Raw genomic sequence first — 26,046 nt, 5'->3', positions numbered from 1 at the left:
AGAACCTCATAATACCAGGGCTTGAATCACCAGGACTCTACTGTATAGACTTGATAATGGAACTATTTTTTCTGAAACTTTAGTAGATGAACAAAGTATCAGTTTGGAAAATAATTTTTGCCATTTATATGTCAGATATTTTTCTAACCTACCTGCCCGATTAAGGGATCTGACATTCCACGCTCCGATCCATAGAACCCCAGTTTTCTTTCTCCTGATAACGACGTCCTCCTGAGTAGTCCCCGCCCGGAGATCCGAATGGGGGACTATTTTACCTCTGGAATATTTTACCCAAGAGGACGCCATCATCATTTAACCATACAGTAAAGCTGCATGCCCTCGGGAAAAATTACGGCTGTAGTTTCCCCTAGCGTTCAGCTGTTCGCAGTACCAGCACAGCAAGACCTTTTTGGTTAGTGTTACAAGGCCAGATCAGTCAACCATCCAGACTATTGCCCCTGCAACTACTGAAAAGGCTGCTGCCCCTCTTCAGGAACCACACATTTGTCTGGCCTCTCGACAGATACTCCTCCATTGTGGTTGCACATACGGTACGGCCATCTGTATCGCTGAAGCATGCAAGACTCCCCACCAATGGCAAGGTACGTGGTTCATGGGGGTAGCTCAGATGGAAACCCAGTTCTAAGCAAAGAAGGGAAAGCAGAAAGGTGGAAGGTGTATATAGAGGGTCTATACAAGGGCGATGTACTTGAGGACAATATTATGGAAAGGGAAAAGGATGTAGATGAAGATGAAATGGGATATACGATACTGCGTGAAGAGTTTGACAGAGCACTGAAAGACCTGAGTCGAAACAAGGCCCCGGGAGTAGACAACATTCCATTAGAACTACTGACAACCTTGGGAGAGCCAGTCCTGACAAAACTCTACCATGTGGTGAGCAAGATGAATGAGACAGCTGAAATACCCTCAGAGTTTAAGAAGAATGTAATAATTCCAATCCCAAAGAAAGCAGGTGTTGACAGATGTGAAAATTACCGAACTATCAGTTTAATAAGTCACAGATGCAAAGTACTAACGCGAATTCTTTACAGACAAATGGAAAAATTGGTAGAAGCAGACTTCAGCGAAGATCAGTTTGGATTCCGCAGTAATGTTGGAACACGTGAGGCAATATTGACCCTATGACTTATCTTAGAAAATAGGTTAAGGAAAGGCAAACCTACATTTCTAGCATTTGTAGACTTAGAGAAAGCTTTTGACAATGTTGACTGGAATACTCTCTTTCAAATTCTAAAGGTGGCAGGGGTAAAATACAAGGAGCGAAAGGCTATTTACAATTTGTACAGAAACCAGATGGCATTTATAAGAGTCGAGGGACATGAAAGGGAAGCCGTGGTTGGGAAGGGAGTGAGACAGGGTTGTAGCCTCTCCCCGATGTTATTCAATCTTTATATTGAGCAAGCAGTGAAGGAAACAAAAGAAAAATTCGGAGTAGGTATTAAAATCCATGGAGAAGAAATAAAAACGTTGAGGTTCGCCAATGACATTGTAATTCTGTCAGAGACAGCAAAGAACTTGTAAGAGCAGTTGAACGGAATGGACAGTGTCTTGAAAGGAGGATACAAGGTGAACATCAACAAAAGCAAAACGAGGATAATGGAATGTAGTCGAATTAAGTCGGGTGATGCTGAGGGTATTAGATTAGGAAATGAGACACACTTAAAGTAGTAAAGGAGTTTTGCTATTTGGGGAGCAAAATAACTGATGATGGTCGAAGTAGAAAGGATATAAAATGTAGACTGGCAATGACAAGGAAAGCGTTTCTGAAGAAGAGAAATTTGTTAACATCGAGTATAGATTTAAGTTTCTGGAAGGCGTTTCTGAAAGTATTTGTATGGAGTGTAGCCATGTATGGAAGTGAAACATGGACGACAAATAGTTTGGACAAGAGGAGAATAGAAGCTCTTGAAATGTGCTATAGAAGAATGCTAGATTAGATGGGTAGATCACATAACTAATGAGGAGGTATGGAATAGAACTAGGGAGAAGAGGAGTTTGTGGCACAACTTGACTAGGAGAAGGGATCGGTTGGTAGGACATGTTCTGAGGCATTAAGGGATCACCAATTTAATATTGGGGGGCAGCGTGGAGGGTAAAAATTGTAGAGGGAGACCAAGAGATGAGTACACTAACAAATTTAGAAGGATGTAGGCTGCAGTACGTACTGGGAGATGAAGCAGCTTGCACAGGATAGAGTAGCATGGAGAGCTGCATCAAACCAGTCTCAGGACTGAAGACCACAACATATGTCAGATATATTAGACTTATGTACCTAATCATTACCTCTGAACAAAAACGCTGACAGGTCGATAGACACACAAACAAACACAAACATACACACAAAATTCAAGCTTTCGCAACAAATTGTTGCCTCATCAGGAAAGAGGGAAGGAGAGGGGAAGACGAAAGGAAGTGGGTTTTAAAGGAGAGGGTAAGGAGTCATTCCAATACAGCAATACAGCAGACATGTCTGCTTGTGTCTGTATGTGTGGATGGATATGTGCGTGTGTATACCTGTCCTTTTTTCCCCCTAAGGTAAGTCTTTCCGCTCCCGGGATTGGAATGACTCCTTACCCTCTCCTTTAAAACCCACTTCCTTTCGTCTTCCCCTCTCCTTCCCTCTTTCCTGATGAGGCAACAATTTGTTGCGAAAGCTTGAATTTTGTGTGTATGTTTGTGTTTGTTTGTGTGTCTATCGACCTGCCAGCGTTTTTGTTCGGTAAGTCACCTCATCTTTGTTTTTATATATAATTTTTCCCACGTGGAATGTTTCCTTCCATTATATTGTAATCATTACCTCTCTATGACTTGAGTATTTACCCAGTTCTCATGAATGAAAAACTAATATCTTCGTAATGAAACAGTAACTTGCCACTGCTGTATACATTTACGAAGAAAGTAAAATTGCTTCACACTGCACCAGGCTCTGTTTGAAAAAACTAACATCCATGTAAACAATGAACAACAGGTTTATTACTAATAACAGAAATTCACTCTTCCCTTACTTGCAGCATAAATTCACACGAATAGTTATCAGTCAAAGTCTCTGCCCTACTAAACACTTCTGACAGTGACTGTAGGGAAGGTGAGCACCCGTAGGTGCAGCCGTGGTATCTGGAGTTGTTCTCCACAGTTTGGCTTGTTATTTTTGTTGCCTTAATGACAGTCTGTTTTGCTTGCTTTGTCATGGCCCTTGGACTCTTGGGCTTAGACAATTAGCGGTGCAGTATGTCACACTGGTGGGCTACGTGACCTGACACCACACAGGGCAGTTATCAGTGTAATGTAATATAATTTGTATAATTCATTTTCATTTGGAGACTAATACTACAGTAGAGAAAGGTCAAGATTTTTTGTCAAGAACCATGGAATACATTTTGCAATGTATAGGAACTGCCTTAGGAATTATGTACATGAAGTACATGTCTGTATAGTAACTCCTGTTTCGAAGGGTCTGTGCTTGTATTCTAACAAGGCTTACAGTCTGTCAGTTGTTCAGATGGGCATCACGTATTTCGTCTTCATTTTGCAACAAATGTAGTGTGTCATGTAGTGTGTCAGTTTTTACTGTCAGAAATGGAAATTTTGCTGAGCTGCTGTACGTACATTTCTATGGTTCCAGGTTGCTCTTTACCACACTCCAGCACTCCGTGGACCTCTACGTAGACTACTTCCTCCTCGATACAGTGAACTTGTTGGTCTACAGCACATGAAAATATATCTCTTTGATGATTCACTGCTCATTAGTGGGTATGTACATTTCATGCCATAAAGTAATTCATGCAGGATTGGATTAAAATTACAGTGTTTTGGATGCAGAAGAGTCAAGAATCTAGGAATAAAGGTGGGATACCTCTTCACAGCAGTTAAATCTCTGAGCATTCCCATGAAATGAGAATTACCTGTTAATGGTAGCTCTGAATGATTTATTTTCTTTGACATGGAAATTAACTAGCTTCACATCATAGTTTTTACACGAGATATTGACATGGGTTTATTACTTTTTCTGTTATTGTTTTGATTGGTGCCTTAAATGTACTATAACATATCTCTTTTTTTCCATGGTTACATTAGCAGGTGGGTGGGCAGACTTTGTGTCAGTTGATATGGACTTCTTTCATTTTCTGAATACTGCAGTACACGCTAGATTTTTTTGAGTTGATTGTATTTTATCCAGCAGTGTTGAGTCGTCATCAGTTGGAAGAAATTTTCAATCTCTCTCGTCAAGTTAGATAATATGTAGAGAAGTTTCCTGTCTGTGACCTGCCTACACCTCTCCAGTCTAGCAGAATTGCCATTAACCAAAAAACTTGTCCGTTTATGATCTCAGTTGTTTTTATAGTAGCTTTGTATCTATCTGTAATATGTACCACATTATAATGTGTTACTGAAGAGTTATAGGCATGAAATTCTTAAGATGGTACTATTTGTGTAAAGAGAAAGTTTTCACAGTAAGTGCACCCTACTTGTTTACTAATGACTTTTTGTTAAAGACCTAGTATGTCTGTTGTTTGAGTAAAATCTCAGTGTCAAGCTATTCATCAGTATTAACTTTTCTTGCTTCCTCAAAAGTTAGTGTGGCTGTACCACATCTTGCAGCGTCAGCCAATGTGCCCTATTAAGTGCTCTTTGCTTCTCTGATTCACATAAGACTGATTACTGCATGCCATAGAGAAGATCAGGATGGCAAAATTAATCATTGAGCCTGTCATAAGTTAAAGTTTGAGCATGCCTGAGACAGTGGTACAAGACAGACACAAAGAAAAATATTGCTTAGAATTCTGAATTGCACAACCTGTATGGGTTGGATCATGCTCCGTGTATAGCATACTTTAGAGTGCTGTAGTTATTTAGGTGTTTGTATGTTCTGTGGACCATAACTGTGACGTCTTGCTATGATATAGAATGTCAGTTTCACAATCGTAGTACATCATCTTAGCAGAAAACACAGCAAGATGCTGACCATTATTCATTCAGAAATTCTTTTCTAGAGTAGTAATAGTTTTCCAGCAGATAGGATTTCAGTTTGTGTTTGAATTTAATTTTACTATCCATTAATTTCCATACATCACTTGGTAGGTGATCAAAATTTTTTATGGATGAATGCCTCACTCGTTTCTGTTGTGCCTTGCTAGGGCTAAGTGATGGATTGTGTAAATACTGATGTAATAAATTGTGTATAAAGTGATATATATTCTATGTATTCACATTCATTTGTACACTTTTCAGGGCAAATCTGAGTAACGACTACTTCACAAATAGACAAGATCGCTATATATTGGTGGAGGATTGTCGTCCACTGGCAGACTTTTATGATGACCTTGTTGAGCGAGTCAGTGAGTTTTCACTGCAACTTTGGCCAGGCAATAGAATACAACTTCATCACAAATGGAACATTCATCCATTTAAAGGACGTTATGAAGAATTTGCAGCTGCTGCTCGTGCAAACATTCATAATTTCTTGGACAATGCTTTGCATCAAGCACAACAACAGTCACATAGTCAGTGTTGGTGCCCTAAACATACTATCTTGGTATTGTCAAATTACAGTTGCTTCAGAATTACAAAAAGAGAGTAAATAAAATAAGCAAGAGTGAAAGACACCTATGTTTATTATGCCTCACTGTACATTCTTTGAAAGAAGAATTTGTAGGGAGTTTGTGTTCTCTTATTGTTAATTCTAATGCAGTCATTATCTTTCTTGCTCCTCCAGTAGTGAACTAGTCCAAATGTATAAGTAAATGTAGCTTAAATCACAAAAAATAATCCATAAAATTACGTCTAATTGAAAGATATATTTCGATTTGCCTTTAGTAAGTAAAATGTATGTGTGTTTTGGGGGGGGGGGGGGATCCTGTTAAATGAGTGTGTCATAAGCATTCTACAAATTGTGTACAATTATATGTGACGACAATATTTAGTGTGGGTCCTGTGTGGAATTACTTGCGGTGAAGTGTTTTCTATATGCTCCAGGTGGTGATACTTGCATTTTCCCACTTGTGGAGATGGGCCAGCTTGGTGTCCGACAAGACAGCCATGTTACTTTACAACTGCTGAAATGTGCAGCTTCTGGCTCCACCGTGCATCTTGCCACAGGGTACTTCAACCTAACTGCACAGTATATGGAAAGCATCATACATCAGTCTGCAGCAGAGTATTCTGTCCTCATGGCTCACCCCACTGTAAGTTTTGCGAACTTAACTTTATTAACTTTTTGCTGTCGACAGCTGTACACACTGAATTCTTATCTACTTGATATAACTAGGCATATGGTTTAAATGCAGTACATCTTTAGGTAAAACTCTAGAATAGGGCCAGTGGCATACTTACATGTTTCATGCAGGAATGTTAGTGCTTCCCGTGAGGTACAATGGGAACAAAAGAAGCAGCAAGCAGACAACGTATTTTGAAGTAATAGATTTGTAAGAAAAGGTGCAACTGTTCTGTAAATGAGGATTATAAATTCCTTGTGTGAGTCATAGCTGTTTAAACTGTGTTAGCATCTGCAAACCGAGGACATTGTCGCAACCCACGATATATTTGAAAAAGCAGTGAATTGTTTCCTTGCTCTGTGTTGCTGAGCAATCAATCTGCATGAGCACACTGAATAAGTGGATCAGTGGTTTTGAATTAAACCATGGGAGGAGGTAGGGGGATCAATGTTTTTAATTAAATCATGAGAGAATGTAGGTGGATCAGTGTTTTTTAATTAAATCGTGGGAGAAGATTCGTGGATCAATGTTTATTAATACATCAGATGTGCAGCTGTATTATGAATGCAATTCACCACCACATTTGATACCTTTTTGTGTCTCGGCAATTAATCCGTGAGACATGCACCAACGTCAGTCCATTTTACAGCACTCGCTGCCATAATGAGAAAATATTTCATTCATTAATACACCAGAAAACAGCAAACAAGACAATGCTTTCAATTGTGGTGCTAGAAATACATTGCCTCTCTGCTCTCCTCTTATTGGTTATGTCAAAGAATCATCCAACTGGCTACATGAAACTGATGCATTGCCAGCCTATGGGCAATAGATATGCACCTCCAGTACTGCTATTGGCCCTGATCCAGACTTGAGTCCACCTTTGTTTTTCACTTTTGTTGTTGTGACTTGATGCTTATGTCAAAACATACTTTCTATAAATGCCATGTGTTTGTTTGTAAAAGAGCCATTGAAATATGATTATTTTGAAGCTGTTGCATTATTAAACATGTCACATGTGTCTTGATTTTTCTAACCTAGTATGAACCACTTTAGCACAATATATATTGAGCTTTGCTTGAACATGTGAGGGCAAATGAGACCGTATGGTGCCAGAGATATTTTCAAGTCACAAACATCTATGACATATATGTGCAGACTGAAGTGACAAATGAAAATTTTTACCAAGGACAGGACTGACTAAAGCATCTGTGCCTGAGTTTCAGGCAGGATCCCCCTTCTCGTTCGATGTTGAGGTGCTATTCCAGTACAGTTGGAGAGCCTCTGTTCGAATTTAGGGGGAATACCAAGTGGGTTGAGGTGTGACTGGTAATTTGGATTGAGGAGGGAGGCATGCTAGGGTAGTATGTGCAGTTGTGCAAATCCACTGTGCCAGGGTGGTGTAGTGGTTAGTACATCTGCCTAGTGAGCAAGAGGCCTGGTTTGAATCCCGGCCTTAGTACAAATTTTCATTCATCACTTCAATCTGCATGTATACATATATGTTAGGCCACTCATTTAGTAACTAAGCTGCAAATTAATATTCCAGAATTGCTTTATTATTTTTGCCAGCGCATTGCAACCAAGTTAAATGGATTTAAGTAGTTTGATTGTGCTGAGGAAAATCTCTAACTGAAAGCACCATGACTGTTTCATGTAATGAATTACTCAGCTATTTAATCAATAGATCAATAGTACAGTTCTCTAGCATTAGACATATTTTTATACCCACAGGGTACTGCAATAAAGAAGTCAGTCATGGGAATAGTTACTAAAACTTTTAATCTATCTTCTTATTTAGACAGTCAAAACAGAAAGAATGATTGAGGTAATTTGCACTGTTATCATCCCCAAAATCATAAGAAAATGCTGTATTGAAGCCAGAAGAAACATGTTGGTATGAACAGTTTGTATGCAACAGAACATTTTTCATTCAAATGTGCATTCTTTCTAAATGTCATTTGTATGCATAATTGTTGGGATGATTAAACTTTTATGTATTGGTCATTTTTATGAAAAAGTAAAAAAGAAGAGTTTGTTTTGGAATAAACAGCACCAAGGTATTGAATTTAGACTTGTTTTGCATGGCTTTTATGCTCTAAACACATTTTCAAACAATGGAAAGTCCAGGTGGGATTGTCAACAGTATTGTTACTGACCTTAAAGATAACACATTGAGTTGCAGGCAGACACAATGAAAAGGCTGTTACACATTAGCTTTTGGCCAAAGCTTCTTCAGAAAAGAGAAACGCAAATGTTCATTCACATAAGCAAGCACATCTCTCTCACATAAACATGCGACTGCTACCTCGGGCAGAAATGGCCAGAGGTAGCAGTCGAGTGTGAGTGTGAGGTGTGCTTGCTTGTGCGAATATGTGTTTGCATCTTCGTCTTTCAGTCTGACCTATTAATATTCTCTTTTAAGGCATAGCCTAAAACAAAGTAAGTTTCCCTATAATAAGGAATGTTGTAGCTACTCAAAATGAAGATACTGAAAATTAGAAACACACTAAATTTTGTAGTGACGGCAGCAAACAAGCGTAGAGTTAGTTCCATTTACTCTTAAACCAGACTAATTAAAAAAACACTAATAAACAGTGTCAATTGTCCTTGACAACTTCTTTAATACGTTTCGTTTTCCACTGTTGACAACATCGATGTCATAGCAGTTGTGGCATTGTAGCTCTCCAGTATGCGTGTGTTACTGCAAATGAAGTATCAGAAACATTTAAACATGAATGTCCCTAGCATGCAACTTGGCAAAATATTGTTACTTTTGTGTGTCGTTTCTACAGTAGTATCTGATCGTTATGTGTAGTAGAAGTTGGTAGCATTGTCAGAGACAAAAGGAAGCTTTCCCTTTCCTCATGTGTGCACATATACAACAGAGTTCCTTTTGAATGATATAAGTTTCATTGGCCTACTCGTATAATTAATTTTAAAAATCAGTACTTCAATTTTCAATACTCTACTATTAATAGTATGATCATTAAATAAAATCATTATGAAAGTCCACATTGCTATTACCTTCTCTACACAAAAATTGTCTGTCTATCTCTGCATCTTTCAATCTGACTCATTGGCTTTCTCCATCAAGGCATACCCTAAAACAAATATAGTTTCTGCATAATAAGAGAATTTGGTTGTCGTAGTTATTCAAAATGAAGAAATTAAAAATTAGGAACTTACTTCAATTTTTCTGGTAATGGCAGCAAATGACCACACAGCTGCTCATACAGAAAAGTGAGTGAAATGTTGGCAACATCAGTTGTTGTGTTGTAGCTGACCAGTGAGCATGTTTTACTGCAACTGAACCATGTGAATATGAAAGCCCCTAGAACACAATTTCATGAAATGTTGTTACTTTCGTGTGTCATTTCTGCCGTAGCACCTGATTGGTGTGCAGGGCAGATGGTAGCTCTTAAATTTTTGATGTTTGATTTAAATATGTGATAGAGAATGTAGCATCAGTGTTATGAACATGAAAGCTTCTACGTCCTTTTACCACTTGTAATGGCTACATACGTGCATTATTTTTTTCTTGTGTAAATTGGTTGCAAAGTACCTTTTGAATTACATAAGGATCATTGGCCTTCTCGTGCAGTTAATCTGAAAAATTAGTACTTCAATTTTCATGTTCACCAATTAATATCATGATGAACTGCGGGTGTCTTTAAACTGCTAAAAAAGTGTTTTCATCACCACCTTATTGTGCCATGTGATTCAAGGGAAGGAGAGAATGAAAGAATGACCCTTACAGAGAAAAAAGAGAGGTTTAACTTACTATGAAACACACTGAAGAGCCAAAAAACTGATACACCTGTCTAACATCATGTAGGCCCCCCCTGAGCATGCAGAAGTGCTGCAACAGGACGTGGCGTGTAGATGACTAATGACTGAAGTAGTGCTGGAGAGAACTTATACTATGAATCCTGCAGAGCTGTCCATAAATCAGTAAGAGTACAAGGGGGTGCAGACCTCTTGTGAACAGCATGTTGCAAGGCATCCCAGATATGCTCAATAATGTTCGTATATGGGGAGTTTGGTGGCCAGGGGAAGTGTTTAAACTCAGAAGAGTGTTCCTGGAGCTACTCTGTAGCAGTTCTGGACATGGGGGGGTGTTGCATTATCCTGCTGGAATTGCCAAAGTCCGGCAGAATCCTTAATGTACATGAATGGATGCAGGTGATCAGACAGGTCACTTGTGTGTCACCTATCAGAGCTGTATCTAGACGTATCAGGGGCCCCATATCACTCCAACTGCACATGCCTCACACCATTACAGAGCCTCCACAGCCCGAACAGTACCCTGCTGACATGCAGGGTCCATGGATTCATGAGGTTGTCTCCATACCTGTACACCTCCATTAACTCGATACAATTTGAAACAAGACTCGTCCAACCAGGCAACAAGTTTCCAGCCATCAAAAGTCCAATGTTGGTGTTGACAGACCCAGACATGGCGTATAGCTTTGTGTCATGCAGTCATCAAGGGTACACACATGGGCATTTGGCTCCGGAAGCCCATATTGATGATGTTTCATTGAATAGTACGCACTTGTTGATGGCCCACCATTGAAATCTGCAGCAATGTGCAGAAGGGTTGCACTTCTGTCATGTTGAATGATTCTCTTTAGCCGTCATTGGCCCCGTTCTTGCAGGATCTTTTTCCGGCTGTAGCGATGTTGGAGATTTAAAGTTTTACCGGATTCCTGATGTTCACAGTACACTCGTGAAATGTCATATGGGAAAATCTCCACTTCATCACTATGCTCGTGCGCTGACTATAACACCATGTTCAAACTCACTTAAATCTTGATAACCTGCCTTTGTAGCAGCAGTAACTGATCTAACAACTGCACTGCGCCAGACACTTGTTGCCTTATATAGGCTTTAATGACCACAGCACTGTATTCTGCCTGTTTACGTATCTCTGTATTTGAATACGCATGGCTATACTGGTTTCTTTGGTGCTTCAGTGTAAAAACAAAACAATAACCAAAAGAGGCAGTCAGTTCAAATGTGTGCTCTTTGCATATCTGTGAAATTAAAATCTGCTGCTGAATAGCAGTCAATATTGTGTTACTGTGTCATGTACACTGTAACATGTTTGTATGCCCTTGACATGCTGTCAATAATATGGGAGAGACATTACTGCTCAAGCCTATTCCAGTTTTCACAGTGGCCTTCCTGAGATCAGCTAGTTCCTGTGACAGGAGGGTTCCGGTGTCAACACACTGCGAATTTCGACTGGTCCGAGGCATACTTACTTAGTCGCATTCTTGTTAGCAGGTACCACAGACCATTCCATTTGGTTTATTCCTACCATCTGGGGGAAGATGTTCTAGAGTTGCTCCTGGTGTGCCCATGCATTATCTTCTTTAAAGAAAATCCCATTTCTTAAATGTTTTCTATAAGGCTGAATGATAGATTGGGCGATTCTCTCTTGCTACTGCATGTCCCTCAAATTATGCTCAGTACCAGTTTAGAGGTATGTTTTGGTATCTGGCCACCTTCAAGCTCTTCTACAGTATCATCAGGTGTCGGATAAATTCTGCACTAGTGCTGAAGAGAATGTATTGCCAATGATACAGATTCCATTCCAGGTCAGCGTCTTTGCACACCATAGTGCTGGAGGGTTTATGATGTTGCTCATGACTGACACCTGGAACTGAAATTGATTATTTGTAGATAACTGTGTACCGTCTGGATCAACCCAGGTATCCCAGGTCCCTCCAACAACGTATTGTGCTGTTCTGATGCATTCTTCTTGGTGAAACTACAAACTATGATTTGTAGACAGTTATCAGCAGGTGTTGTTGACCACAGTCAGTGACGATGATGCAAGTCTTTAAATGTTTCTCTCGATAATTGTGTGCTATGGCAGCAGCTGAATGATCAATCATCATCACTGTGGTGTATGTCATTTTGGCGGGCAATGTCCCTGCCTGTGATAACCTCGTTTCTGTAAAGTGACAAAGCCCACACAGTTTGAACTTCATGTGATATTGTGATGCCTATTGCAAGGTATATGCAAGCTGCATTGTCCTGTTTGTAATGGAAGACATATTCTATATTGGACTAAGCTGAGAATTTAGATTTACTTTTACCTTCACTGCACAAGTGCCTGCATATAGTGCTCACCTTTATATATGTAACTTTAGACTAGTAAGATATATTATTATGCACTTGGGGAATGTCAGGATCTCAACATACCAGATATTACTACACAAAAGTTACACATTCCATATTGCACGAAGTGTAAAAGTTATGTATCTAACAATGTGATATTTATTTATCATTACATTTACAGAAGTTTATCATTATGTTTCCAATACAAGTTCAGGCCGGTTCCATGTTAAATGGATATTTCATTATAAACCACTGTCTAAGCTCTTTTTTTTTTTTTTTTTTTTTAATATCTGACAGTGGTTTAAAAACATTTGGCAGTGACTTATGAAGCAATTTCTTCCGGTGAAAGGAGTATTGAGAAAGGTTTCTGATCTTAAAAACATAAATTAAGGGAGTCGTAAGGGTGGTGCAAAAATTTTTGTGAAGCAGTTTGATTTCCCAAAATTCAGTTATGTTGATTCTTTGTTAAACAGAAACAAGCCGCTATGAAAACTCATAAATAATTAATTTCTATAATTTTTAATTACAGTGGTATCTTTTGTGTGCTCCACTTGTGAGTATTTGGATTTGGTGAATGTGAATCAAAACACACGGGTCCTCAGAGAATTAATTAGTGCAACAGTTGGTTTGAACGTTAGTAAGTGATCTTCTGGATGTCATCTTTTGTGGGAACAACAAATATAATTAATATTAAATAATTAATATTGTGTTATTCATATAGAGCAAACAAAGGAGAGTATTGAGGGTGTGCTGAAAGGTAATACCTTTGGTTTTTTTTAAGTAAAAACTCTTAAAGCTTTTTTATAAAAATAAATATTATTAACATTCTACATCTTTGTTCTTCATGTCGACATATTTCCATCCCTCCACTGCTAGAGCGCTCCAAATGGTAGCATATTGCATGGTGATGTGGATCAGCCCCACTGCGACATCTGCAACAATCCGATATCTTGGGTTCACTGTCATTAATAATCATCCTTACAGTCCTGATGTGGCCCCATCTGACTTTCACCTGTTTCCAAAACGTAAAGAATACCTTTGAGGACTTCACTTTGCTAGTGATGGGGTGGTGCAAGCTGAGGTGAGGTTGTGGCTCCATCAACAATATCAGACATTCTGCAGTGATGGTGTCAACAAACCCTTCTCTTGTTGGGAGAAATGTGGATGACTGTGTTGAGAAATGAATATGTAGACATGAAACATAAGATGTAGAATGTTGATAAAGTTTGTTTTATTTAAAAAGCTGTAAGAGTTTTCACATAAAATATTTGGAGGTGTTACTTTTCAGCATGCCCATGTAATTTTTAATGTAATGAAGTTCTGCCATAAACTTTAATTCTTAATCAGTGCAGTGTACAGTTAGCACATGCCTTTTTAATCTTACTCTTCAAGATGATGCACTGCTACACTAAAAAGATGTGTAACTGAATTATGCCCTAATCTTCTTCTTCTGCTTTTACGGCCTCATTGGACCACTTCAGTCAATCATTTCTGGTCCTCTTCTTTGGTATTTTCCCCTTCCGAGTGGCCCAGTATCTCTTCATTCTTTCCGATGCTTTTCGTCGTTCCTCATCTGTAAATACCCTTTTCATTGTATGTCATTTGTCAATTTTTGGTTTAAATCTTATTTCTGTGTCCCTCAACTTCTTTAAATTTGGCGTTTTGTTCTGCAAATCATCCAGAGTTATTTCCAGTTCTTCCATATCCTCTCTTATTTCCTTAAGCCATCCTCCTTGTTGTTTCAAATTCCAGAGTTTCTCAATAATTTTCCTTGATAATCTGGTTTCTGGTGTCCTCAGAATGTGACCACAAAAAGAGATCCTTTTCTTTCGTATAGTATCGGTGATGGGCTCCAGTTCTCTGTATACCACTTCATTTGGAACTATCCGCCATTGCCCAGCTTTTTGATATTTCTTATTTATGCATGTTCTAGCAATTCTTCTCTCTACTTTTAAAATTTTGTCAATTCTGTTTTTCTGGGTGACTTTAAAAAGAGTTTCACTTCCGTATGTAACCTCTGGTTGAACCACCGTCTTGTAATGTTTTAATTTTGTTTTAATTGATAGACATTTTTTATTGTACGTAGACCATGTTAGTTTTTGAGCTTTTATCATTTTATTAGTTCTTGCTCGCCATGCAGGTTTCTCGTCCAATTTATGTGTTATAATTTCACCCAGGTATTTAAATTGTTTCACTATTTTAATTTCCCTATTGTTCACTGTGATGTGATCTATTACGAGTGGATCCGTTACCATTATTTCAGTCTTTTCAAATGATATCTGGAGTCCTAATTTTTGTGCTATATTTTGTAAGCTTGTTATTTGTTTCGTGGCTTCCTGAATATTATTAGCTAGTAATGCTAGGTCATCAGCAAATCCCAAGCAATTTAGGTTTATTTTATCTTTCTTAGTTCCAATTTTAATATTCATAGGATTTTCCTTGTACCATTCTCTCATTCTCTCATTACATATTCAAGAGCACAATTGAATAGCAATGGTGATAAACAATCTCCTTGTCTCAACCCTGTTTTAATTGTAAATTCAGATATTTCTCCTCTAAATTTTACTTTGGATTTGGTGTTTGTTAAGGTTAACTGTATCATTTTTATTAATTTAGGATGAAGTCCAAAATTCCTTAATATTTTCATCATTGAAGATCTATGGATGCAATCATACGCCTTTTTGAAATCTACAAAGGTTATGACTAGTTGTTTTTGCCTTCTTTTGTAGACATCCATAACTAACTTCAAGGTGATTATCTGTTCTGGGCAGCTTCTCCAGGATCTAAACCCTCCTTGATATTCTCCCAGTTCCAGTTCTAGTTGATCTTTACAGCGGTTGTATAGTATTCTTGACATGATCTTATACGTGCAGTCCAAAAGGGAAATTCCTCTATAGTTGTCTGGATTTGATTTTTCTCCTTTCTTATGTAATGGATGTATTATAGCAGTAGTCCAATTTTCTGGTAATTTCTCTTCATTCCAGATTTTTACTATGCATTGGTGTAATGCTATCTTTACTGGTTCTGCTGCATATTTCCAAAGAATATGTTTTTCTTGATGCCTTAGTAGGCGAAAGAAATAACAGGGCAGAGGGGGGGGGGGGGGGGGGGGAAGAGAGAGAGAGAGAGAGAGAAGAGCATTCACATTGCATCACATTATTTTGTTCCCATGTCCAAAATTTTCAGGCAAATGGGTTCCTTGGAGCTGCTGGCCCTGCAGGTGGAATTCCAGCTGCATATCGCCAACTTGCTGCTGCATTCTTGCACAAAGTACAGAATGCAGGCCAGGAGGACCGTGTAAGCCTTCTTGAATACTTCAGACCTGGATGGACATACCATGCCAAAGGACTTTGGTATACCCTGGCATTTCAGAACTTGCCAATTCTCACCCTTGTTGGATCTTCAAACTTTGGTAAGTGTGGTCAAGGGAACACACATTTTTACAGTAAACCATTCACTAACTCATTGTGGTTTATCAGTTTTAACTGCTCATTCCTGATGAATTATTTTTAATATTTTCTTTCACATTTATCAAATGTCAGCAACTCTGGCACAGTTTGTTCAAGTTACAAGAACTTCCATAGAAAGATACTCATTCAGTTTTGTATTGGGTCATAGAATACTTGTGTAGATGAGTGTAGCACGATGATGCATCTATTGAATTAATATTAGAAAATTTGAAGTTGTTAAAACTGATAGAGGCAGTCCATTTTTATTGTCTAAGCTACTTGTATTTGGCCTCCTGTTTGAGAACATGGGCCACAGTTTCACATCTAACTACAGTTATAAATGAGAGGATGAAGGCAGAGAATGATGCAGTAAGTGTAGTGTAACAAAACCAAAGCAATAGCACCTGTTGATTTATATAATCTTGAAAAGATAGTAATGATAAATTATTTGTAAGAGTACTGCAGAATGAATTAAATGTGTGTCATTTTCTTAGCAGTGATTTGTGGAGTCAGTCAGCTTCATTTGTATTTAGATATCATCCTTTTGTTTGACTATATATTTTCTTGGGTCGCTTTCTACTTACATAAATGTATTACAAATACAATTGCACAGTGGCTATGATCAAAAATTAATTAATACTACTCCATTATATATTACATATACACACCATCCTCCTTATGCTACTTCATTTATCTCACTTGTTTATTCTTTCTTCGTCAGATTTTCTGATGCTATTTGCTGTATAATTGAAAGTAACTTCGCTCACTTCATTTTACCAATTGTTGCTGTTTTTCCTTCAGGCTGGAGTAATCCTGATTGCACTGAGGTGATTAGAAATAAAAAGTGTCAAAAATATTATTTATGTAAAAGACATTGCCTGCAGATAGGCCTATGTGACACACACACACAGTGCCAAAAATTAAAATTCCAAACAGAATTCTTTTTTAATTCACAAAGTAGTTATTCACAAAGAGACAGATGGGTTGACCCATATTTACAATCAGCTGAAACAGCTTCCAGCATAGCCAACATCTACATCTACATACGCACATTGTATAGTACATGGTGGTACCTTGTACCACTACTGGTCATTTCCCTTACTGTTCCACTCACAAGTAGAGCAAGGGAAAAAGACACTGTCTATATGCCCCCATGAGCCCTAATTTCTCTTATCTTCATGGTTCTTATGCAAAATGTATATTGGCAGCAGCAGAATTGTTTTGACATTTTTTTGCATTTAGATTAAGCTGCCATTCATCCCACCAACTAGGAATTTTGTCTGTCATCTTGTATTGCCCTACAGTCACTCGACAATGCCTTCCTATACATCACAGAGTCATCAACAAACAGTCAGTCAGACAGGAGCAGGCAGCCAAGACAGAAGCAGCAACTGGGAAGTAACTGGTTTTGTGACTTTTACGAGTTACTAACCAAGAGCAAATTGTATAATTTCATCTGTGTGCTTTGATGGTTTAGTTTCTTGAGTTTCTGTGTGTTAATTCAATATCTAATAGACATAGTTCTTGTGTTTTTGTTTGATTCAGAAAGTAAACCAATTTTGTGACATAGTTATAGTTGCTAATCAGTGGCGAATTATTTAGTGTCACCTGAGTGCATCACTGGTTCTCTTTTGGAGTCACTGTGTATTAATTTAATTTATTAGATACAATTCTTGTGTTTTCGTCAGGGTCTACAGCAGAGTTCTGCAGCACATGTTGATAGTCCGTTTGTCTTAGTAGTGTAGTTTTTCACAATCTTTAGTGACTGTTGTGTGCGGATGCAAGATGAGTTGGTGACACTTCGCTCTCAGCTCCAGCCTTTGATGGCTTCGGTTACACAGCTTGAAACTGCAGCAGGCACCATTGATGTGGGCCGGCTGTGGGGATCCAATGGACACTTAGCATGTTTGCGTCCTTCGATCAGTCCTAAGCGGTGGCCAGCCCTGTTACTGTTCGCACTGAGTTTGAACCTTCATCTGTGTGGTTGAGTGGGAGGTCACCTCAGGGAATGGCAGGCGATGAAAAATATCCAGGGAGCCACACGGAAGGCCTCCCCAGTTAGTCTGACAAACAGGTTCCAGGTGCTCTCTGTGGCCAGTTTCAGAGGAAACCTCTCAGCCTGCAATATCCAGGCAGTCACAGAGGGTGGGATTATTGGTAGTAGCTAACGTCAGTGCCAAAGACGTGTGTTGCTTTGGATCGGAAGAGGTTCTATCTGGTTTCGAGCAGCTATCGGAAGTGGTAAAGGGTGCCAGTCTTCCTTTTGGGATGAAAACGGAGCTCGCCACTTGCAGCATAGTCGACAGGACCAATTACAGATCTTTGATACAGAGGAGATTAGAGAGTCTGAAGCAGTAGCTCAAACAGTTCTGCGACCGTGTAGGCTGCAGATACCTCGACTTGCGCCGTAGGGTAGTGGGGTTTCGGGTTCCGCTGAATAGGTCAGGAGTCCACTACATGCAGGAGACAACTACAGGGTTATTACAAATGATTGAAGCGATTTCACAGCTCTACAATAACTTTATTATTTGAGATATTTTCACAATGCTTTGCACACACATACAAAAACTCAAAAAGTTTTTTTAGGCATTCATAAATGTTCGATATGTGCCCCTTTAGTGATTCGGCAGACGTCAAGCCGATAATCAAGTTCCTCCCACACTCGGCGCAGCATGTCCCCATCAATGAGTTCGAAAGCATCGTTGATGCGAGCTCGCAGTTCTGGCACGTTTCTTGGTAGAGGAGATTTAAACACTGAATCTTTCACATAACCCCACAGAAAGAAATCGCATGGGTTTAAGTCGGGAGAGTGTGGAGGCCATGACATGAATTGCTGATCATGATCTCCACCACGACCGATCCATTGGTTTTCCAATCTCCTGTTTAAGAAATGCCGAACATCATGATGGAAGTGCGGTGGAGCACCATCCTGTTGAAAGATGAAGTTGGTGCTGACGGTCTCCAGTTGTGGCATGAGCCAATTTTCCAGCATGTCCAGATACATGTGTCCTGTAACGTTTTTTTCGCAGAAGAAAAAGGGGCCGTAAACTTTAAACCGTGAGATTGCACAAAACACGTTAACTTTTGGTGAATTGCGAATTTGCTGGACGAATGCGTGAGGATTCTCTACCGCCCAGATTCGCACATTGTGTCTGTTCACTTCACCATTAAGAAAAATTGTTGCTTCATCACTGAAAACAAGTTTCACACTGAATGCATCCTCTTCCATGAGCTGTTGCAACCACGCCGAAAATTCAAAGCGTTTGACTTTGTCATCGGGTGTCAGGGCTTGTAGCAATTGTAAACGGTAAGGCTTCTGCTTTAGCCTTTTCCGTAAGATTTTCCAAACCGTCAGCTGTGGTACGTTTAGCTCCCTGCTTGTTTTATTCGTCGACTTCCGCGGGCTACGCGTGAAACTTGCCCTCACGCGTTCAACCGTTTCTTCGCTCACTGCAGGCCGACCCGTTGACTTCCCCGTACAGAGGCATCCAGAAGCTTTAAACTGCGCATACCATCGCCGAATGGAGTTAGCAGTTGGTGTATCTTTGTTGAACTTCGTCCTGAAGTGTCGTTGCACTGTTATGACTGATGTGAGTGCATTTCAAGCACGACATACGCTTTCTCGGCTCCTGTCGCCATTTTGTCTCACTGCGCTCTAGAGCGCTCTGGCGGCAGAAACCTGAAGTGCGGCTTCAGCCGAACAAAACTTTATGAGTTTTTCTACGTATCTGTAGTGTGTCGTGACCATATGTCAATGAATGGAGCTACAGTGAATTTATGAAATCGCTTCAATCATTTGTAATAGCCCTGTACATGGGTATCAGGGGCTGTATGACATGGACTGGGCAGTTTTTTAGGTTAGAGGGTCTCAGGAAAACACAAAAAGGGCTTAAGTCTCACAGGGTGCAGGCAGAACACAGGAAGAATTTAGATACAGAAACCACCGGTATAACAGTTGTAAGTTGTTTTAGCTGTGTTGGGTAAGTACCATAGCTCCAAGTGCTAACTCCAAGCGCTAATAGAAAGCATTTATGCTCAAATCGTTATAGGCACTCGAAGTTGGCTTAAACCGCAGATAATTTCAGCTAAAATTTTTGCAAAGAACCTAACTGTGTTCCGGAAGAGTAGGCTAAACACAGTTGGTGGTGCCGTGTTTGTTGCTAGTAGTAGTAGTTTATCTTGTCACAAAATAAAAGTAGATGGTTCCTTTGAGTTAGTATGGATAGGGGTAATTCTTGGCAACTGGAATAAAATAAATTGGATCCTTCTACTGACCTCCCAATTCATATGATACAATTGCTGCAAACACGTACCCAACTCATATGATAATAGTTGGTGGTGACTTTAATTTACCCTTGATATGTTGGTGAAAATACATGTTTAAATCAGGAGATATACATAAATCATCATCTCAAATTGTGCTAAATGCATTCTCTAAAAATTATTTTGAGTGGTTAGTTCATGAGCCCACGCGAATAGTAAATGGTTGTGAAAACACACTTTACCTCTCAGCAACAAATAATCATGAGCTAATAACAAGCATCAAAACGGATACAGGGATTAGTGAATACAGAGTTGTCGTAGCAAGATTGAATATTGTTAACCCCCAAAAATCTCCAAAAGTAAATGAAAAATATACCTATTCAAAAAAGTAGATGATAATTAACTTGATGCCTTCCTGAGAGACAATCTCCACTCCTTCCAAATAAACAGCGTAAGTGTAGATCATATGTGGCTTGAATTAAAGAAATAGTATCGGCAGCAACTGAAAGGTTTATACCACATTAATTAACAAAGAACGGAGCTGATCTTCCTCGGTACACAAAATGGGTCTGAACACTGTTGAAGAAATAATAAAAATAACATGCCAAATTCAAACAGGTGCAAAAGCTCCAAGATTGACAATCTTTTACAGACACTCGAAATTTAGCTCGGACTTAGCGCGAGATGCATATAATTGTTTCCACAACGAAACGTTGTCTCAAAACCGGGCAGAAAATTCAAAGAGATTCTGGTCATGTGTGAAGTATAGTAGTGCCAAGACACAACCAATGCCTTCTCTGTGCAGTAGCAATGGAATTACCATCAATGACATCTGCTATAGCAGATCTGCTAAACACAGAGTTCTGAAATTCCTTCACCAAAGAAGATGAAGTAAATATTCCAGAATTTGAATCTAGAACAGCTGCAAACATGAGTAATGCAGTAATAGATAATCTTGGAGTAGTGATGCAACTTAAATAACTCAACAAAATCGTCTTCTGGTCCAGACTGTATACCAGTTAGGTTCCTTTCCGACTATGCTGATACAGTAGCTCCATACTAACAATCATGTACAACCGTTGGCCCAACAAAAGATCCGTACCCAAAGACTGGAAAGCTGCACAGGTCACACCAATATTCAAGAAAAGGTGGAAGGAGTGCTCCATTAAATTACAGGTCCATATCATTAATGTCGATATGCAGCAGGATTTTGGAACACATATAGTGTATTACCTCAAAGAGAATGATTTATTGACACACAACCAACACAGATTAAGAAAACATCGAATTACAATTATGAACAACTTAAATTGGAAAGAACACATAGAAAATGTTGTGGGGAAGGCCAACCAAAGAGTGCGTTTTATTGGCAGGACACTTAGAAAATGTAACAGATCTACTAAGGAGACTGCGTACACTATGCATGTCCATCCTCTTTTAGAATATTGTTGCATGGTGTGAGATCCTTACCACATAGAACTGATGGAGTTCAAAGAAGGGCAGCACGCTTTGCATTATTGCGAAATAGGAAGGAGAGTCTCACTGAAATAATATGGGATTTGGAGTGGACATCATTAAAAAACAAAAGCATTTTTCATTGTGGTGAATCTTCTCATGAAATTTCTATCTATTTCTCCTGCAAATACGAAAATATTTTGCTGAATCTGACCTACATGAGGAGGAACAATCATCATCATAAAATAAGGGAAATCAGAATCAGAGCTCGCGTGGAAAGATGTAGGTGTCTTCCCCCACCCCCCCCCCCCCCCCGCCCCCCCCCTCCCCTCTCACACGCTGTATGCGATTGGAATAATAGAGAATTATTGTGAAGGTGGTTCGATGCACCCTCTGCCAGGCACTTAAATGTGATTTGCAGAGTATTCATGTAGATGTAGATATAGACATAGAATGCTGCTCAACCCGTCTCTCAGATCATTTATATATGTAGAGACTGAGAGCAGTCCTTTTACACTTCCCTGGGTCGCTCCTGATGATACCCTTACCTCTGATGAACACTTGCCTTCGAGAACAACGTAATGGGTTCTATTACTTAAGAAGACTTAGAGCCACTGATGTATCTGAGACCCTATTCCATATGCTGGTTCCTTCATCAGTGGTCTGCAGCGAGGCACTGCACAAGTAATTTTCAGAAACCTAGAAATGTGAAATCTGCCTTTTGCCCTTAATCCATAGTTCACATGAAATATTTTGAGAAAAGGGGAAGCTGAGTTTTGGATGAGTAATGCTTTCTAAATCTGTGCCGATTTGTGGACAGAAACTTTCCCATGTTGGGAGCTCTTGGTCACTGAGAATTTCTTTCCGACCTCCTCCTAAGATTCCAAAAGTTAGGAACACTGTGTATTTATTTTTGCATTTTTGCTCAGTTGTGATGGGATGCAGGTCTAAGGCTTCAATTTAGACCCTTGTTGACCAGTCTAGTATGGCAGTTGAGGATAGTAAAATGAAATTTCAAGTTTTAAATTTCACATTCAAGAAATCATTCACACAGGAGAATCATGCAAGCATACCGTCATTTACACATCGGACAGACTCCCTTATGGACGATATAGTAATAAGCATCCCCGGGGCAGAGGAACACCTGAAAGATTTGAAAGCGAATAAATCACCAGTTCTGCATGGAATCCCAGTTCAGTTGTACAAAGAGTACTTTATGGCATGCTAGCTTGCATATATCATGAATCTCTTGCCCAGCACAAAGTCCCAAGCAATTGGAAAAAAGTGCAGGCACCTCCAGTATATAAGAAGGGTAGGAGAACAGACCCACAAAATTACAGACAATTTCTTTAACTTCAGTTTGCTGCAGAATCCTTGAACTTATTCCCAGCTGAATATAATAAACTTTCGTGAGACTGAGAACCTTATATCCACGAATCAGCATGGTCTTAGAAAGCATTGCTCGTGCAAATCTCATCTTGCACTATTCTCACATGATATACTGCAAACTAAGGATGAAGGGCAAAAGGCAGATTCTATATTTCTAGATTTGCGGAAAGCGTTTGACATGTTGCCCCATTGCAGCCTATTAACGAAGGTACAGATATCTGAGTGGCTCGAAGACTTCTTAAGTAATAGAAACCCATATGTTGTCCTCAATGGCGAGTGTTCATCAGAAACAAGGGTATAATCAGGAGTGCCCCATGGAAGTGTGATAGAACTGCTGTTGTTCTCTATATACATAAATGATTTGGTGCACAGGGTGGGCAGCAATCTGCAGTTGTTTGCTGATGGTGCTGTGGTGTACGGTAAGGTGTCAAAGTTGATTGACTGTAGGAAGATACAAGATGCCTTAGCCTATATTTTCAGCTGGTGTGATAAATGGCATCTAGCCCTAAATGTGGAAAAATGTAAGTTAATGCAGATGAGTAGGAAGATCCATTTTGTGATGTTCAGGTACAGTATTACTAGTGTCATACTTGACGTAGTCAAGTTGTTTAAATACCTGGGTGCAATGTTGCAAAGCGATATGAGGTGGAATGAGCACATGGGAACTGTGGTAGGGAAGATGAATGATTAACTTTGGTTTATTGGAGTATTTTAGGAAAGAGGGGTTCGCCTGTAAAAGAGACACATATAGGAGGCTGGTGCAACCTATTCTTGAGTACTGCTTGAGCGTTGGGGATCTGTCGCAACTAGTACTAAGGGAAGACATTGAAGCAATTCAGAAGCAATCTACGAGATTTGTTACCAGTAGGTTTGAACAACATGTGAATGTTACAGACATGCTTCAGAGACTCAAATGGGAATCCCTGGAGGGAAGGAAATATTCTTTTCAAGAAACACTATTGAGATAATTTAGAGAACCAGCATCTGAAGCTGACTGCTGAACAGTTTTACTGCCACCAACATACATTGCACGTAAGAACCATGAAGATAAGGTATGAGAAATTAGGACTCATAAGGAGGCATATAGATAGTCATTTTTCACTCGTTCTTTTTGCTTGTAGAACAGGAAGAGAAATGACTACCCTCTGCCATGTGCTGCATGGTGGCTCATAGAGAATCATTGTAGATATAGATTTGGTCTAAGTTCTGTTTCATTGTGAATTCAACAGTGCACCCACTCACTACCTGTGTTAGTATGAATAACTGATGTGGTTCACGCTGTAAGAGCTACTAGATATTATCCTCTTTTTAATTTTTTGTGGGAAGAAAAGCAAATTTTTAACACATTTAAATCTTACAGTAAAGCACTGAGGTATATTTAAAGTCAGTATCCTGATTCTGAAGTACTCATTGTGGGGTAGCCACACACTGTAACAGTATTTCAGCAGTGTAGTGGCACTGACACGCACTCGTTCTGTTTAGGTTTAGCTCTGTATGGAATCCATGACACAGAAGTCATTGCAAAGGATGCAGTCTTTGTAACATTTTGTCATTATTTTAAAGGAGGTGCAGAGTGTAGCTTAGCAGATAATACCACTGATGCTATCTGACCCCCCCCCCCTTTTTTTTTTAATTGAAGAAGGCTTAAGTAAAAAACTGAATTTTATTTTTTGTTGTGCAAAGACATTCTTTTAGGTTCTCAGGGACTTGTGAGTATCTGCTCCACACAGCTGTACATTCATAGTGAAGATCGTAATGGTGATTCTGTTAACTTACAAGGCATTTTTAATGTAACATTTGTGATTCCAAAAGTGCATTCAGTTGTGTACTCTAAAAAGTGTTTGAAGGAAGACAGTGCCTCTTTCCATTCAAAGTAAAACTACAGGAAATTTCCTGAAAGTAGGTAACTTCTTTGGCAGAAAAAGCATGAGCCTTTGCTGATGGAAACTAGGCAATAAGAAATGGTAGGTATATTAAATTGCTCTCAAGATGTGAGACAACTTCTGTTCTAGACGATTGGAAGTGTGATATAAATGATGAGGCAAACAGTATAGCAGGTAACATCTACATCTATGTATACACTTGGCAAGCCACTGTACAGTGAATGGCAGTGTGTGCTTCATACCAATATAGTCATTGGTGTGTCCTATCCCATTTGAATAATGAGTGAGGGGAAAAAAATTAAGGTATATTTTGCCCCCATACATGTCCTAATCTAGCTTAGTTGTTCTCATCATTCGTATGTCAGATATATGATGTTGGCAAAAAATATTCCTGTTACAGTTTCACATGGATTACATTGACCTGTTATAAACCTAGCATGTTTATAAATTCATCCAATGTCTGTTGCCATGCATATTTGACATGATCTCCAGCTGTATGTAATTCTCATTTCATATCACTTCTTAGTATTACCTCTAAATACTTATACAGTGTTGAATGCTCAAGATGTTTACCACTAATATTGAATTGGGTGCTTTCAGTTTCTTTCTTGTTGTTATAAGAATTATCTTACATTTATATACATTTAAAGACAGCCTCATTCGTTATACCAAGCAAAAATCTTGTCACTGTCTTTCCGCATCTCCTTAGAATCATCCAGAGACGATACATTCCTGTAGACAACAGCATTGTCAGTGAACAATCTCGTAATGTTGCTGAGCCTCTGTGACAAAATGTTTATGTATATGGAGAACATTAGTGGTCCTATTACACTTGGCACACCCAACATTATGTTCATTTATGCAGAACATTCACTGTCCAATATGACATACTGAATTCTATTTCCCAAATATTCATTGCACCAATTAGCTTGTATCTTAAAGACATTGTAATTTAACTTCAACAACATGAAGTGCATATACTTCTTGACACGACACTCTCATAAAAGAGACATTTTACAATCAGATGATGATGATAAAATTGTCATTTAAGTTGAACTTTATAAATTCTTAGGACTAAATTGCAGAACCTTTCTTGGAAGTATTTCATTCACAATTTTTTGCAGAAAATGTCTTCACTGTCACTGACACATTTCTTACATGCATAATGTTCTGTGCTACCATGTTTTGGTACAACTCTGTGCACTCACAATGAGTATGCCTAGCTAAGACAAGTATATC

General features: G+C 39.1%; 1 protein-coding gene across 6 annotated transcripts in view; it reads left to right on the top strand.

Annotated features, from left to right (window-relative positions):
* LOC126456821 (CDP-diacylglycerol--glycerol-3-phosphate 3-phosphatidyltransferase, mitochondrial) overlaps positions 1–26,046 on the top strand; it is a 123,685-nt gene that overhangs the window by 49,794 nt on the left and 47,845 nt on the right. For all 6 annotated transcript variants that reach the window (XM_050092620.1, XM_050092622.1, XM_050092618.1 and 3 more), the window contains 4 exons: positions 3,647–3,774; positions 5,254–5,525; positions 5,998–6,206; positions 15,555–15,780. In XM_050092620.1, coding sequence (XP_049948577.1) covers positions 3,647–3,774; positions 5,254–5,525; positions 5,998–6,206; positions 15,555–15,780 — 835 coding nt within the window. The remainder of the gene's footprint in view (positions 1–3,646; positions 3,775–5,253; positions 5,526–5,997; positions 6,207–15,554; positions 15,781–26,046) is intronic.

This window comes from Schistocerca serialis, chromosome 2, assembly GCF_023864345.2.
Source record: "Schistocerca serialis cubense isolate TAMUIC-IGC-003099 chromosome 2, iqSchSeri2.2, whole genome shotgun sequence".
NCBI lineage: Eukaryota > Metazoa > Arthropoda > Insecta > Orthoptera > Acrididae > Schistocerca > Schistocerca serialis.
Note: the sequence above shows the minus strand (reverse complement) of the source record. Positions and strands in the feature narration are given on the sequence as shown.